At 43.7% G+C, this 17615-nt stretch overlaps 1 protein-coding gene across 4 annotated transcripts in view; it reads left to right on the forward strand.

Annotated features, from left to right (window-relative positions):
• Positions 1-17615, forward strand: part of FRMD4A (FERM domain containing 4A) — a 434031-nt gene that overhangs the window by 146034 nt on the left and 270382 nt on the right. The window contains exon 1 of one of the 4 annotated variants that reach the window (XM_081879083.1): positions 3136-3500. The exons of the other annotated variants lie outside the window; for them this stretch is intronic. Coding sequence (XP_081735209.1) covers positions 3432-3500 — 69 coding nt within the window. The 5' untranslated portion in view covers positions 3136-3431. Of the gene's footprint in view, positions 1-3135; positions 3501-17615 lie in introns of those variants that run through there. 4 annotated transcript variants of the gene reach the window in all.

The raw sequence follows: 17615 nt of genomic DNA on the forward strand, positions 1-17615 counted from the left end.
TGGGACAAATAGGAGTTTTGGAGGGTTTGTTAAAGTTGGGGAAATTGTCTAAGGCCAGTGGCCAAGGATTATGGGAGTTGGGGGTCCAATATAAACTGGAGGACCACAGGTTTCACTCTCCTTGGTGTAAGAGAAAGAGTCAATCCCTCTACCCATGCCTCGTTATCCTCCCTGGTTGCTTTTAAAAACAAACAAAAACCTGTGGAAGACCCTATCATGGAACTCACAGCATCTTGTCTAGTCTGACCCTAAGACAAAGCTTTTCCCCATGCTCCCATTTGTTTACTGGTAGATGTCATGGCAAACAGACTTCATCTGCTCACCACCATTGCTGGGGCCACAATATGCCAACCATCTTTAGCTGATACTACTTCAATCCAAAACTCACCAATTTTTTGTAAAGTGCCATACATATTAGGGGTAACAACAAATCAGTGCTTTATCAGATAGCCAGTTCTGGTTTCTGAGAAGCTGGTTAATTTCAAATTCTTTCTGATTCTGCCCATAGCTGGCAACCACTGCCAGGCTCCGCCCACCACTCATAAATTTCTGCCCTGCTAGGCTCCTAACAAGTTTTTACTCTGCTGCTGGGTCCTTCTAGAGCATCAGAATTTTTGAAATTAAATGGTCATCCTAGTGGCGATATTCCTGCTTCCACATTCAAGGCTGAATAGGCTGTGAATCTTCAAGCTTGTTGCTGTGCTAAAAGGTTTTTTGTGGAGAAGCTAATCTATCGCCTTACATGAGGAACTATCCATGAGCGTGTCTGTCAGAGAAATGTCTTGTTCTCCCTTCATTACTGTTGAAGCAATCCATCACTGCGTGCTCTAAATGGACTGTCATACTGTTGTCTAGTAAAAGTCACCCATCGCTCCCTGACCACCAACTGTGGTGGATGGTTGAAAAGGCAATATCAACTGCAATCAAGAACACGTAGACAGAATTTACAGCCTCACATCCCACTGAGCTCTCTCTACTGCAAGGATTACCTGTCTTTATAATCACCCAGAGCATTTGTTTGTCCAACCTCTGTTCCAATTCATTGGTTTATGTTGCTTCCTTATTGTTGTTCTTAAGCCAAATAAATAGAGTGGGTTAGATCTGTTGAAATGGCTGGGCCTCCCCCGCCACTCTGGGCGGCTTCCATTCCAACAGAATATTAAACACACAATAAAACATCAAACATTAAAAACTTCCCTAAACAGGGCTGCCTTCAGATGTTTTCTAATAGTCACGTAGTAGTTTATTTCCTTGACATCTGGTGGGAGTGCGTTCCACAGGGCGGGTGCCACTACCGAGAAGGCCCTCTGCCTGGATCCCTGTAACTTTGCTTCTCACAGTGAGGGAAAGCATCCACTCTACCACTGAACTATGGATTGTCCCCAAGATCCTTGGTTGATTTCACCCAGTTTTTTCTACTCAGATTGGTAGTTCCTTGCTTGGGTAGAAGCCAGTGGAGGCTGATCCATTGAGGCAGATGGGTCACTGACCCACCAACCTCAGTCTTCCCTCACTCAGCCCCCACCTGCATGTCTTCTTTCTTACAGCCAGTCTAAGGTTGTAAGTCTCGGTGTTGTCCTTTGTAGAACTCAGCAGGAAAGAGGCTGGGATAATCCTAGAATTAGTTGGCTCTGCCTGTCATTGACTCTGACTCCACCTACTGTTGGTCTCTCTGCTTTCGACCTAACGGGCATTGGCCACCATGGCTGGAGACTTTTCCCTGATAATCTACCTGAGGTCATTTTACCTGGAGATGCTTGGGATTAAAATTGGACATTTTAAGCATACAAAGCATGCACCCCACCACTGATCTATACCCCAACCCCAAGATTCTGCAAAAACATAAAATCTGGGAGTCAGCACCATTCGGCAGGTAAAAGTGATGAACTGGGTATCAGAGGATAAGGAGTTCCTTTCCTGTTTTTTCCTTCCTAGCCTGGTGCTGTGCAGGCTGTTGGAACAAGTCCAGAAATTTTCCCACATTATTTTTCCTCCAGATGCAATACAGTGTGAATCCCCCACTGATATAAGTGGAAAAGCTCAAATTGATTTTCGTGGACGTCAGACAGGGCACAGTATAATTGTCTTTAAGTTGTGAAGTACTTTGGGACTTGCAGAGCAAAAGAACTACATGTCAAGTATACCTTTTGTATTTGACATACGGGCTGAAATAACACACTTGCCATTTTTTATATATATCTTAAGCATTTATTATTTATTATGTCTATATCCTGCCTGTATTTTTTCCACAGAAAATCTCAAGGCAGACACACACACACAATGGTTGGGGCTGCACCTTGAGCAAGTACAGTAATCATAGATAGCTGGTGAGAATAACATGAATTTAAATGTTGGTTGTTGGCCCCAGGCTTCTCATGCCACCTTGAGTTCCTGAAGTTATGCTTCCCTCTACCAAACTCATCATGTTGCTCTGGGCTTGAAAATTGCATGTTCTAAAGAATTCAGGTCTCCCGCAAATACAGTAGTAGCCCCATGTTGATGACCCTTCAACATGTTGATGACCATGTTGATGATCCAGAGCATCTCAGAAGATCATTATGTGCAGTACATCAGAACGCCACATCATCATTATATTGTGCCTTTCCTTGCTCCCTGCTCCACATTTTTGGTACTGAGCGTGGAGAAGCGCAGACTCAAATTACATTTGAGATATGAACTAGATGTTGCAGAAGGGGAAGAGGCAACTGCCCCCCCCCTCCGTGTTTCTCCCCTTTAACTTTGTCCTTTACATTATTTTTTCTCAAGCAGCAACAGGAGCTAAAAATATTTCTAGGAAAAATTTAATGTCCCAGCACAACTTTGGTTCCCTGTTTCTTTCATGTCTGTGCTCTCTTCTGTCCACAGCAGACAGTGCAGAGTCTGATAGGCCTTTGACAAAGAGCTATTGATGGGGGTGGCTGTGTGAACTGGCCTGGCGTTGGTCACAGGCAGCCTCTGAGAGACCTGCTGCCCCTATATTTCAATAGACTCCAGTGTGTTGAGCCATTTGTTGAAAGGTCAGAAATGAACAGAGAAATGGAATGGTGTAAAAAAAAATCTTGTCCTCCTATAAATATCAGTCACAGTTAAAGGCACTTTATTGTACTTCCTCTCTCCAATGCCCCTGTGTGCATGAGAATTTATCTCACGAAAGCTCCCTCTGTTGTGGTTTCCCAAATGCCAGGCAATTCCTCAGACTGTGCAGTTATTTGAGGAGAAAGGCAGTAGTCTTTGCCTCCAGTTTGTGCCTTCCCTTCTAGATGGAGTAATAGTCATCCTCCAGTCAACACTGCGAGGTTTAGGTGATGAACAGGGAAAGTCTTGTTGTGTAAACGGACAAGCTGTGTACAGTTCAGGGAGCTGGTCCACTGGACCAACTGCGAATTGGTGGGATTCTTCAGGTTGCTGGATCTGAGCTAGCAGTTGCCTTCATGATGACTTTAGCTGCCAAGCTAGAAGACATTGAAGCCACGTTGGAGCATCTGCTAATGGATGTGTTTGTAAGTAAAGCCTGGTTTTCAGTTCCAAAGTAATATGCTGATCATTTTAAAAGCAGGAGAATTTGGCATGTAGTAGGAACCCTTTTAAAGTCCTTGACAAGCTGCGTGTCCAGCAACATATGTCTATGAAGAAATAGTGTTTTTGTTGTTGTTGTTGTTGTTGTTGTTGTGCTTTCATCAGAAATATGTGAACTAGCAGAGCGTGAAGGGGAGGCAAGATATGCTTTGCATTAATTTTGCAGAGTACAATTGTTTAATTTCAGTGATGCATACACAACTGCGAAAAATTACTCTAATATACTGTAGTAGCAAACCTTATTGAAAGCTACACTGATAGTGTTACAACCAGTTGAGATCCAGCCGGCTTTGCAAGATAAATAGCATTGTGGTGGCTTTCCTCTGTTAGTATAGAACTATTATTACGTTCTTTCACTTCTGTGAACTGCGATTTTCTCAAGCTTAGGGTTATTGAAGAGACTTAAAAGAGGTGTCCTTTGATGTAAAATGTGTTTGATTTGATTGAGGGGTGGGGTGCTTGAGACATCTAGTAAACTTGCTTCATCCTTGCCTCTAGCATTGAGAAATATGTTGTGGCTTGTTGGAAAGAAAGAGAGGGAAAATGCCCCGGATATGTTGAGATGTATATTTCAAGAAGCCTTTTAAGTTTAGCTCTTTCCCAGTCTGCATCTGTATTAGAATTTGTTTTAAGATGTTTTAAAGATGTTTTAATTGTTTTATCTCTTGTTGTTTGCTGCCCTGGGCTCCTTTGGGAGGAAGGGGGGGGGATATAAATTTTATCTACTATCTCCCCCCCTCTCTTTCTATACATGGCTTTTTCATTTTTGTTTAAACCAGACTTTATTTGAGATCACTATGTCTGAAATCAAAAGAGGTAATTTAGATTTATTCCTAGGTGTTTGGAATCAGAAACTAGTCTAGACTCCTTCAAGTATATATTTTTAAACGTTAAAAAAACAATAACTTGCTTGTATTACAAGTGATTTTATCACCTCACATGTTTCAGTTGCAGTCTTTTCCCTGCTGTCTTCTACAGTGGCTTCTGTTCCTTACCTACAAGGCTCTACTCATTCTTGTGTCAAACCGTATATCATAACTCACCTCCCTTCACAGGCCTTTCCTCCTGTCTATCAAATAATATCCTTCTTCCAGTCTCTGATGCCACCCCTTTGTGCAGCAGCTTCACTTGCTCTGTTTTGATCTTTGGCCATCTGCAAATCCCTCTTCAAGCCCAACTTCTTCCACACATCCTCCAAGTGGCTTTCCAGAGTTTTGTACTCTGTCACTTTTTCTGCTTCGCCCTCTTTGCTATTATCCAGAAAACAGTGTGTGGTCCAGTGTCCACATGGAGCCTGTTGCTTGCTAGGCTTGCCCTGTAACTTTCAAGGAAGCAGCAGGGAATATACAGAGTCAGTTCTGTTACCTCTTTTGAAATCTGTGAGGCTGACCACTTGAGACAGGGCTTGCAGGCAACAAGATTTCTTTCTTTATTTCTTTATTTGCACATTTACTGTTGTTCGTGTGCACTGTGCCCTACAGAATTTTGAAAATGAAAATGAAAAGCATCTGCCAAACGAGCTTGCAATCTAAGTTTTGCCATGGGGGGGGTGACAAGGGGGCAAGAGGCAGGGGCAAGAGCCCTAAGCAGTGGGGAGAGGAGCGAGTTAACAAATGGACCGAAGCACTTACCTGTCCTGAGGCTTTGTTTCATTTGGGGATGAGAATTAAGGTGTTAAGCTGAAGACTTTGTAGAAAGACAAACAATTTGAGGGAAGATGATGATCTGATGCTTAACTTGTTCATGTTGCATAGATGATATGCCCAATTGGGTAGGGAGCTGCTCCACACCAGCTCCATGTGATCACTGATGCCAAATGTATTTATTATTACTTTTACTGATGTGTTGCAGTGAGTTCATATTTTCTTGCGCAAATGTAATCCGCAAATGGTATGTATAAATAAGCACACACAGGCAAAATGCCTAGTCTAAGGGTTGTTGCACCACATGCACAATGACTGGCAATCGCTAACCTCTCTTCCACCCCTTCCAAGGAGCTCTCAGGTTTGTCGAATCATTCTTTGTTCTCCACCATTCAGTCAATCAAACAATAAAATGTCATGAAAGTGTGCAATCTGTTGAGACATCCCTATTAAAACAAATACTCAGACTCACTGTTCAACCACAAAACCAGTTAAAGCAAGCACACACATATGTCCTGTGGCAGAAACAGCAGCTATTCTACCTTCTCTGGAAGACTTTGCGGACTAGAAATGCTTTCTCTGCCCCCGTATGCCAGGAGAGAAGCCGTCTCCTTAGGCAGAGACCGCAGGTGCTCAAAGGAATAACTGCAGGAAAAGTATGCTGCTCCTTGTAACTGACTTCTGAGCCTTCAGAGGAAGGCCCCAGTCCATGAAATAAGCATATAAGGAGGTTCATATTGGAGCACACATGCTGTAATGGCAACTTTGGGCAGTGGGAAGAGGAGCCTCCATGAGCACAGCAACAGGTGCTTGTGCTTTGAGGCACATATGCAGATGCTCAAATATTAATTTGAATGGGGGGAGGGGACCAAAACTGTGCAATGAATGAAATGTACACACAGAGTTCTGCTTCTTCCACTGATATTAATGGACCTTTTGGAATAGGAGAGCTCCATCTACCCTTTGAAGTTCCCATAGTCCTAAAACATCTCTAAAATGGGATTGCATATCCATTGAACTTGCTGTTTTCTAGTTCCCATCTGCCCTGTGCCTGTCCAAGCAATGAGTCTTTATTCTGCTCTGAGAGCCATATGTGATGTGTTATGTTGCAATTAATGTGTATATAGAATTATATATACCTAATAGGAACTTAGTAAATATTTGGTAAGCATTTCCTGCTTTCCTAAGTGGTAAGATGTTTAAGGGAGAGTAAGTACTGCATGATTTACCGGTAGTTTCCTCTGTAGGAGTGCTCTGGAGATGTATGCTATATTGTGATATTTATTTTACTTACGTGCAAGCAGAGGATAAGGGAGGCTAATTCAGCACCAGGTCCTCAAGAAAAGCAACTGCATCCCAAGGATCTTTCAGCCAAATCATTGGGACATGGGTGGTGCTGTGGTCTAAACCACTGAGCCTCTTGGGCCTGCTGATTGGAAGGTCAGTGGTTCGAATCCGCGCCACGGAGTGAGCTCCCATTGCTCTGTCCCAGCTTCTGCCAACCTTTTAGAGTTAATACTCTGGAGAGATCTGTATCCTTATAAGGGTCTCTTCTTAATAATCATGGAGCCCATGGCCAGTGGTGTGGTGTGCTGCGCCTGACCTAGCCATGCTTTGCCTGCGCTTCAGTTGGAACGGTCTCCCTCAGTCCTTGGAGGTTTTTAAGCAGAGGTTGGATGACCATCTGCCAGGGATGCTTTTGCTGAGATTCCTGCCTTGCAGGGTGTCAGACTAGATGACCCTTGGGGATCCCTTCCAACTCTATGGTTCTAAATTGGACCCAAGAGACCAAAGCACCATCACCAGCTATTGCATGGCAGGCAAGTCAGCCAGCTCTGCGAAGCTGCTCTCAGTTTAGCTGGGCCCCCTGCTGTGGAAGAACAAGGATTAACAGAATATCTCCTGGTCTGGCTCCCAATTACCAGGTCTTTTAACAGGTCTGCAGCCCACCAGCCACCTGATGCCACTGGCCCCTAGGGCTTTTTCAGCCACAACCCCTTTCTCTCTCTCCCAGTCTCCATTCTCATTTTGCCAATATGATCCTTTAAAACACATTCTGCCTGCATTGTATCACCTTGAGTATATTTTGTTGTCAGTCCCTGCTTGTGATGTCTCTGTGTGTTCTTTTGCAAAGGACACACAATAGGGGCCCATATTGCTTCATCCCTTTGTGTATGCAAACGTACATTTTTATTTTTTTATTTTTAAGCAGCAGCTAACACTAAATTCAGTATGAAGCAACAGGGGAATGCAAAGTGTATTTTCATTTAAGGTCATTAGTAGATTACTAAGTATTTTGCCATCAGCATGAAAACTAATATTCAGATTAGCATCTGGCCATTCAACTGAAATGAACTGCTGGTGAATATTGTTTCAGGTAACAGGACTCACCTGGGAATTGTCCCCCAGAACCTTCCTTCCCATTCATCTTGATCTGTGTCAGTGTTATTGCTTTAAAAGTGAGATGATGCATTGTCATATTCAATGCTCTTGTGTCCTCCTTTGTTCCAGGTCTGGGGCACATGCTTGCAAATCATTGTAAAATAGAATTCTGGGGCCTTAATATCCCAGCAGTCCTAGAGGGGGCTGCACACTAGACATTTTTGTTTACAAGAACGTAAATCATATGGATGGATTTACACTGAGCAACAATGATAATGAGATTGCATAAATGTAAATAAGATTCAGCTGCAGAATCCGGAAAGCTCCAGAAGCCTGATTGATCACATACTTGATAAAACTCTGGCACAACATAAGAGAGCCAACAAGTTATAGGCACTATCCCCAATGGCTGATCATATATGGTGAGTGGAAATGACACCTCAAACTTTATTCCATTTGTTTCTAGTTAAAGAATAATATATTGTAAAGCTGGAAGAGCTCTTTCCTTGAGAAATACTGCCTCTAAGAGTTTCGGGATTGGCCTGGGTGGGTTCAGGTACGAGGGGCTAGTCTTTGTTCCGTCACCATTAATCCCTGTGAGGTTGCACCCTCAGCAAAAGAAGGTTGCTGCCATTTTCTGTTTTGAAACTTTAAGTTGAGAAAGAGAGCAAGAGTGAGAGGGGCAAAAGGAGATAAAGGAGTGAGAAGAGAACTAAGAAATGTGGATATATTTAGTCCAATGTGGCAGCAGGGGAGCCTAGGTTTATAAAAACGGAAGACAACTGGTATTTGGTATAAGGTGAAGATTGTGATATAAATAAAGAATATTTGAGCAAAAATTAATAATCCTACAGGCCTTAAATATCAAGAGTGGGGAGTGAAACTCTCAATCAAGGACATGCAAGGCCTTTTTCAGCATTAATTATTATTTCCATAGCTAGCAGAGGACTAGCCAGGGTTTTTGCCCTGGCTGAAGCCTCCAAGGGGTGCCATTGAGGCTCCCAGCTTGTCTGGGCTTCGGGCGTTGGCTTGCACACCCAGCCTTCCTGCTCCTAGGTGAGCGGTCCTCCTTCCCCTTTCCCCAGGAAGCAGAAGGAGGGCTCCTTGGTCTGGTTTCGCAACTGTGTGAGAGAGAAATCCTGGGCTTAGTGTTCCTGTATGTTAGGTGATTATTGCTTCTACAAAGCTTTGCATTCGGGGCAAGGCACAGCCTTTGGATTTTTGTGCCGTGTGGTGGGATTTTATACAGTATGCCAATGGTAATAATGGAAGCAACTTAACGTCTGAGGTCAACAGGAATATCTGGCTGGCGTGAAGCTTTATGGTATTAGCTTGCTGGTGCAACATATATATTATTCTTTTGTGTTCTTATTCCCGCCCCCGCCCCCATGTCTTTAGTTAATTTGGATCCAGCCTTTAATATATAACAGTAGTTTATTTATCTCACAGTTACCTGCGGCAAATAATCATAATGCTATAAGTTGATATAAATTATAATATAATATAATATAATATAATATAATATAATATAATATAATATAATATAATATAATATTTACACCCCGCCCACTCTGGGCAGCTCCCAACCGAATATTAAAAACACAATACAGCATTAAACATTAAAAACTTCCCTAAACAGGTCTGCCTTCAGATGTCTTTTAAAAGTAAGATAGTTGCTTATTTCCTTGACATCTGATGGGAGGGCGTTCCACAGGGCGGGCGCCACTACCGAGAAGGCCCTCTGCCTGGTTCCCTGTAACCTCACTTCTCACAGTGAGGGAACCGCCAGAAGGCCCTCAGCGCTGGACCTCAGTGTCTGGGCCGAGCAATGGGGGTGGAGATGCTCCTTCAGGTCTACTGGGCTGAGACTATTTAGAGCTTTAAAGCTCCGCACCAACACTTTGAATTGTGCTCAGAAATGTGCTGGGAACCAATGTAGGTCTCTCAGGACCGGTGTTATATGGTCTTGGCCGCCACTCCCAGTCACCAGTCTAGCTGCCACATTCTGGATTAATTGCAGTTTCCGAGTCACCTTCAAAGGTAGCCCCACGTAGAGCGTATTACGGTAGTCCAAGCCGGAGATAACCAGAGCATGGACCACTCTGGCAAGACATTCTGCGGGCAGGGAGGGTCTCATCCTGCGTACTAGATGGAGCTGGCAGACAGCTGCCCTGGACACAGAATTGACCTGCTCCTCCATGGACAGCTGTGAGTCCAAAATTACTCCCAGGCTGTGCACCTGGTCCTTCAGGGGTACAGTTACCCCATTCAGGACTAGGGAGTCCCCCCCACCTGCCCGCCCCCTGTCCCCCAAGAACAGTACTTCTGTCTTGTCAGGATTCAACCTCAATCTGTTAGCCGCCATCCATCCAACAGCCTCAGACACTCACACTGGACCTTCACTGTCCTCACAGGTTCTGATTTAAAAGAGAGATAGAGCTGGGTATCATCTGCATACTGATGAACACTCAGCCCAAACCCCCTAATGATCTCTCCCAGCAGCTTCATATAGATGTTAAAAAGCATGGGCGAGAGGATGGAACCCTGAGGCACTCCCTCCTAAGACCATAAAAAATGCATACTTTACTTGTTATAAGTTACGCTGGATATTTTGTTGGGTAAATTATGCTGGGAATCAATTAAAATATTGTTTAAAAATAAAGCATTGAATTCAAATAATATATTGTCTACTTTGATGCCCTTTACGAACAAATGTTGTGAGCTGTGTGTCTGTGCGCAGATGAGCAGGGTGTGTGCTAAACTCTGTCTTTGACCCCGGGGGAAATAAAGCCTGGTTTTGCCCCTGTGGCTTTCATTAACATGTGTGATCTGCTGCATGGAAGAAGCTGATTAAAGCACAGTTGTGTGACGGAAGGTGTATGTAGCAAGTCTTGTGCATGCGAAATGGCTCTCCAAACCACCTTAGCTGTTTCTGTCCCACAAAGAGTGAGAAAAGAGGAACATTGTGGCAAGCTGCTTTCCCACAAGCAACTTGTGACATGGAGGTATACCCATGAAGTTGTGTTTTGAGTAGCCATGTGCAGGGCAAGTTGACTTTCTGCAGCTGGATCCAAGTATGGAGATGTCCTGTGATAGTTCTAGTACTGCCCCCGCCCTGCTGCCGCCACCAACAATTTGTATGGTTATGCTTCCCTCCGCTTTTTTTCCTTTTGCCATTCTCACATTATCAGCAGCTTTCTCTGAGGACATAATGTTCTTGTTACAGCATTGGCACCATGCTATCTCCAAAGCAGCGGTTGCCCTATTGGCCCTTTCCTCCCTTTTATTCCGAAAGGACACTAGAAGGCTTTGTGGCTTCTGTGAAATGAGATAAAAAGGGAAGCATCAGACGCAGCACCACATAATTAGTTGTCCTCACTTAGCTGTCCTCAGAGCTTGTTGAACAGAGAATTGAGCAGGAGTGGTCAAACCACAGCCAAAGACTCATAGATGGGCTAAAGCGTTAAAATGGGGTGGGGGTCCTTTGAACTCTGAAAAGAATGTTAGTTGGCTTGCAGGGCTTTTAAATGCTGAATTTGGGAAATGAAGTACTGCCAGAGCTACACAACTTGTCTAGTGTTTGACTTCTTTGAAAGCCGCTTGCTAGATTCAAAAGAATAAGGGAAGCCAGAGCAACTGTAGGCCAAGAGCACTGTGGAAAATTAAAAGGATGTCTAGATCAAGCCGGCTGACACAGGTGCTGATGCCAGCCCTGGAATTAATCTGTCCCTAAACAAAATTAAAATGCACTGTTGAACACAGCTCTGATCTGGAAGACAAAGACAGCACTTCAGCAGTTTTCTAGTAACATCCACTGAGGATAACCAGAACTGTCTGAGAAAATCTCTGGCATTTCAGTTGGAGGTATGTAGACAGCACCAAAAATCAGTAGTGTGGATAATATTTGTTCTTTGTTGTTGTTTTTTGTTGGTGTAACAATTCCTGAATTTGCATTGTTGCTTCACTAAACACAATCTATTAGTACAGATTACCAAAATTTACATTCCTGAGTAGAAAGGGATTGCAAAAAAAGAAGAGGTGATAATGGACTTTTCTAGAAAGCATGGAAGAATCCAATGTGCCTTCTTACCTGCTGTAATTGCTAAGCATCCTCGCAGCCCCAACTGATCATTGGTGTTGAGAACATGACATCAGTCTTAATGAAACATGCAGTAATATAAGACATTATCAAAATGTAAAGTGATCCATTAACCTATATGGGAAGCAATAGATTGCTCAGTTTGGCAGAGCTGCTGGGACTTGCTAATGGAACAAAGGGGAGCTAGTTGGTACTTTGTACAGTCACAAATCATACATAATGTAATAGCCTAACGGATACCCTTGGCTTCTGTGAAATAACCAATATTTTTTTATTTCTCTGCAAGAGGGGTGAGCTCATCTGGGTTGAACTGTGCTAAGAGTAAGCTCACAGATTCCTGGCTGGTCTCTCATGCTTAAAAAGGTCAGAGCCAGGCTTGGGCTGTGAAAGGTTGTACCCAAATCAAGTCCTAAAATGTGTGTTCTCCAGCCTTAAGATCCCTGGATTCAACTATTTAAGCTTGAGCTGGTGGGTGGGATGCAGGAAGCAGAAGGCGTTGATCTGTTGACTTTGCATCTGCCATATGTGATTATAATGACCTACCTTACAGGATTGTTGTAAGGATACAGAGATGGTGCAGCTGACATGCTTTGAGTATGCTAAAGCTCCATGTTAAGGCTAAGCATTAACGTTTTGATGCAATGAGGTCAAGTTAAACAAGATTTTAAGTCCATATTTATTTAATATTCCTTTCCACTAGGTTCGGTTTATTGGATTTTTGTTTAGCTTCCAAAAACAAAAAGCCCTGAAGTCATTTACAACAACACAACAAAATGTAAAACATCCAATCTTTGGTGCTCCCTAATGCACAGGAATAATAATAATAAAAATATTTGCCTATCACCAGAAGAATGACAAAGTTGGCACCAGGTGGACCTTCCTAGTCTGCTCATAGTGGCTAACAGAATTGTGAAGAGGAATTGCACTAAATGGACACAAAATAGAAGACTGGGGGCTTTTGGCCCCTTTCTCTGTGCTGGAAATTGTTGGTGCTGAGCGGCAGCAGCAAGGTTAGTGGGCGGTGGCAACCTTTAGCCCCTTTGCTCTGCTACCGGCATTTTGTCCAGTAGCTTTCAGGATATGGCCTTTGCAAAAACATATATGAGGCAGTAGCCTAAAATACTGAGCTAATACAAGTGCCAGAGTGAGATCCATTTCCTGCAGCCCTAAGAGCTGATCATGACATGAGAAATTATATCCGCTACAGAATCCTTTTTGTTTATGTAAGTGTTCCAGGCCAAAGGACACTTCCCTGTTCCCCTGGTGATATCAGAGCAGCATGTCTCAAAGGCAGCTGTGTCAAACAACTTCCCTCTCTGATTAATGGCTGCTCCTCAGAGGCATGTGGGAAAATAGAAAATCCAAACTATTTTCTGCACTGACAGCATTCACTCTTTTATTTATATATCTATATAGTGAACAAACTTAAGGGTGTCTCATAAATATTTAAGGAGATTGTGGAATGATAAGAGGTTTTGGGGGCACACCATAAACTGCAATTTATTTTTCTGTTCTAGTGATGCTTGTAGAGAGACCAGGACTGAGCAAGTGAAACTACACATGCCAAAAAATTACAGGAATTTTGCAAGGCTCTCTAATTCTGATAAAATAATTTATGATGGGAGAAAACCCCATGCAATGATACTTTGACAAATATTTCCTGTAAATAGGCTCCCACGTGTCAGATTCATTTAATCACATTCACTGAAGCACAAGCACTGAGGAGTGATCAAAGTCTAGCTTCCTTTAGATCATGGTTAAACAGATTCAAAAAATTCATCAGATGTGGCGCATTTACAAAATTCAGCATATGAGTGAAACAGAAGGAAAAGTTAACTCCCAGTTATTTCTCCTGTTACATATGATGCATGCAACTCGGCATCATTTTCTTTGTGAAGGAATTCAAAGCAGCACTGTGACAATCCTTCCTTCAGCCCTGCTTCCTCCTGCACATCTTTCTGGGGGTTCCCCCCAAACCCCATTGAGACAATTCCAGCAGCGCATGGAGCACAGGAAGGGAAGGAGGGGAGCGGAGGTCTGCTGCACATGCAGAGGCTCTTGCATGGGCTCCCACTAGTGGGACTGCTAGTCTGAATCTTGCCCTTAGCATGTTAGTTACATTTATATCCATCTTTACATGAAAAATGCCCAAGGCTGCTAACAATAAAATCTACTGGGAAAACAGCTGATTTGTAAACTTTGGGAATTATTACTATTCAGAGTGATGGAAAGGACACGGACAAACTGGAACGTGTCCAGAGGAGGGCAACCAAAATGGTCAAAGGCCTGGAAACGATGCCTTATGAGGAACGGCTAAGGGAGCTGGGCCTGGAGAAGAGGAGGTTAAGGGGTGATATGATAGCCATGTTCAAATATATAAAAGGATGTCACATAGAGGAGGGAGAAAAGTTGTTTTCTGCTGCTCCAGAGAAGCGGACACGGAGCAATGGTTCCAAACTACAAGAAAAAAGATTCCACCTAAACATTAGGAAGAACTTCCTGACAGTAAGAGCTGTTCGACAGTGGAATTTGCTGCCGAGGAGTGTGGTGGAGTCTCCTTCTTTGGAGGTCTTTAAGCAGAGGCTTGACAACCATATGTCAGGAGTGCTCTGATGGTGTTTCCTGCTTGGCAGGGGGTTGGACTCGATGGCCCTTGGGGTCTCTTCCAACTCTATGATGCTATGATTCTATGAGAACAGGAGGCAGCATCCCTTCAGTTCCCAATTAGGTCCAATCTTTCAAGATATTAAATTCAACCAGAAGTTTTATTGTAGAAATAGCCACCCTGGCAGGCCGTGGACCACATCTCCAAAATGATTCTGCCTGGTTCCCAAGCGTCTGGATAGGGACTGAAATAATGGTCCCATACTGAGGAATTCACTTGTCTTGGGCCAGGAATCCTCAGGTGCAGAGTCCTCTTACAGCAGAAGCCCCAAGGAGGAGAGATGACTCCAACCCCAACACTTCTCATATGAATTCAGTGGCACCCGAGCTTGCATCTCATCCGCTGAACCCTGAAGAGGCATCTCTGCCTCCACACTCAGATGGATGGATCACAGACTCCTTGGTGCCTCTCAGAGCGAATAATTCTGGCTCTCCTGGGCATTACCACAGTACTTCCTTTTGGGAAGTATGAATGAACAAGCCCCCAAGAAATTAAGGCATATGGTTCCCCAGGGATGATGCACTGGTCAATTCTGAGCCCTGTTCACTTGTTCTCCCCTCACACAATTACTATCAAGCATGGCCTATGAGTTCCACCCATTCAATCAAATTTTTTGAACTAACAACAATTTTCCCTCTGTCACAATGCAAACCTAGAACTAAAGATTTACCTGTCTATTCGCTGCAACAACAGGGACACTGACTTTCCTAGTCCTGCATCCAATGTTATTCTTTAATTAACTTCCAGAATACATCAAAGCCTGGATATGCTGCAAGCTCCAAGAGAAGAGGGTTTCCTATAGTCACATGGAGCTAGATGGCAATGAGCATTTGGGCACCAGGCCTCTGAAGTGTTCGCTGCTTTGAGTTCTTAGAAGAAAGAGAGAGAAATGGACTGTAGATGCATAAATTGTTAATGGGAATGAGTCTGTAAATGACACTGAAATATACTCTGTCTCATTGATGGGTTTTCCAGGACTAATAAAAGTCATTATTGCCCATACAAATGACTTCCTGCAAGCAGCTGTTTATATGAAACTCCACACTTCAGGTCTTTCTCAACCAATGCTAATGAATTACAGCAAGCAAAAATTCATGCTTTCAGCAATTAGAGGTACAGTTAGCAAAAGTTCTGAGAAGGTGATAGAGCAAAGAGTAAAGAGCAAGCAGACCAGGCAGCAGCCAGGTAGCCTGGCAATCACAGTTACTCTTGTCTAGGTCAAGAGGCTGTTTAAAAAACATACAAGAAAACTTTCATTTATTGCTGGGCATGCATTTACCCTGCACTGCAGGCATGGAATCTGTGGTTCTTGGAGAGTGCTATAGTGGCACCATTTGGATGAATAGACTGCAACTGGCAGGTCTGCACATGGGTGGGTGGGTGATGGACAATGCAAATGAATATGAGAGACAGGCTTTTCTCTGTCTATTAGTCCAAAGTTGTGTTACTCTGTAAGTCTGTTGTCCCCCTTGCTTTTGAAATTGAATAGAAAAGGTGAATTAGAAGTGATCGTTCACATCCCTTTGAATTTCTTCCTCTCCAATCTGCCAAGAAGGGAAGGGCTACACCCAAACTCCATTCTGGATTGAGACAAGCAATTGCTTTTCCAGACAGCTATAGGTGGAGTAAGAGAAGCACTCTTGCCCATTGTCAGGTCAGGAATTTTCAGTCAAAAATGCAAAATCATTTAGGGCAGAGACAAAAGAAATGTGGGGCAAAGGAAATGTGTCTGTACACTGAAGCAACAATAGATGCAACAGATTTCTCTATTATAGCAAGAGCTTTTGTCCATCTCCAGCCTTAAACTTTTCATCCCAAGAGGAGAGGCAGCAGTTGTTTCACACAAACAGAACCTTTGCAACATAGCTTCTGTTTGAGGGCTCAGCTTTCCAAATCATTAACTTTCAGGGCATATTTATTTTATTTTAAATAAAGTGCTTCTTGCAGTTATTATCATTCAGTTCAGTTCCCAATCCAGTGTTCCCACAGTACGGTGGTACCTTGGTTCTCGAACTTAATCTGTTCCAGGAGTCCGTTCAACTGCTGAAACCATTCGAAAACCAAGGTGCAACTTCCGATTGGCTGCAGGAGCTTCCTGCACTCAAGCAGAAGCCGCGTCAGACGTTCTACTTCTGAAAAAACATTCACAAACCGGAACACTTACTTCCAGGTTTGTGGTGTTCAGTTCTTCGGGAGCCAAGCCATTCGATACCAAGGTACCACTGTATAGGAATGAATTATAGCTGCCATGTCTTAAGAAATCAAGGCACTTCGAAATCCATTTGGATCTACTGGGTTGAGGGGACCTCAGTAGGCTTGGTGGGGTTCAGGAGGGCCACCTTCCAATATACTATTCTGAGTGACACTTTCTGCTGGGGTCCATTCATTGTACAAGTAGTGCCACAGAATTCCACCAGAGAGCCAATCTCTCTGATTGGCTGCCAAGACAGCCTAGTCAGAAGGGGGTGGAGCCAGGGAGAATAAAAGCAGAAAGAAGCCGATAATCTAAGGGAAAGAACAGGAGGGGGAATTGCAGAGTTGGTTCTGGCCTGTGTGTGGAACATCCACTCTGAGGAGCAGAATATCCACAGCTAGAGAAAGGAGTCTCTGAGCTTAGATACAAAGACCGAGTGTAGTATCTTGGGAGAGTATTCAGACAGGAGGAAAGGGAAGGCTGAGTTTGAACAAGGAGAAGTAGAGTCTGTGAGGATAAAGTCTCCTTGGATCTCATGTCAGTCAGGAGGGGAGGGATCCTCTAGACCAGGCATAGGCAAACTCGGCCCTCCAGATGTTTTGGGACTACAACTCCCATGATCCCTAGCTAACAGGACCAGTGGACAGGGATGGTGGGAATTATAGTCCCAAAACATCTGGAGGGCTGCTAAATTTGCCTATGCCTGCTCTAGACAGAGAAGCTCCCAGACCAGCTAAGAGGGGCGTGGGGATCCCCTGGATCCCCTGGGATGGAAGTAGCTCAGGAGTGGGAGTGAGGAAAGGTTGGGAAACTGACGGAAAGTCCCCCCTTCTTTAGGAGCCAAAGTGTTAAGCTGAAACACCTACACAAACCACTAAGTGAAGGAACTGAAGTGAAATAACGGGAGAGAAGCTGAGCATCGACCATCTAGGCTGGAAACCTGTAACATTGAACTGAAGAGTATTAACTGAAAATAAGCTGCTGAAGTTGAAAAGAAGCTCCATGTTTACTACCTTGTTTAGAAGCCTGAAACACCCGCTAGATTTATTAACTGTT

This window comes from Podarcis erhardii (assembly GCF_964252035.2).
Source record: "Podarcis erhardii genome assembly, chromosome: 10".
Classification (NCBI taxonomy): domain Eukaryota; kingdom Metazoa; phylum Chordata; class Lepidosauria; order Squamata; family Lacertidae; genus Podarcis; species Podarcis erhardii.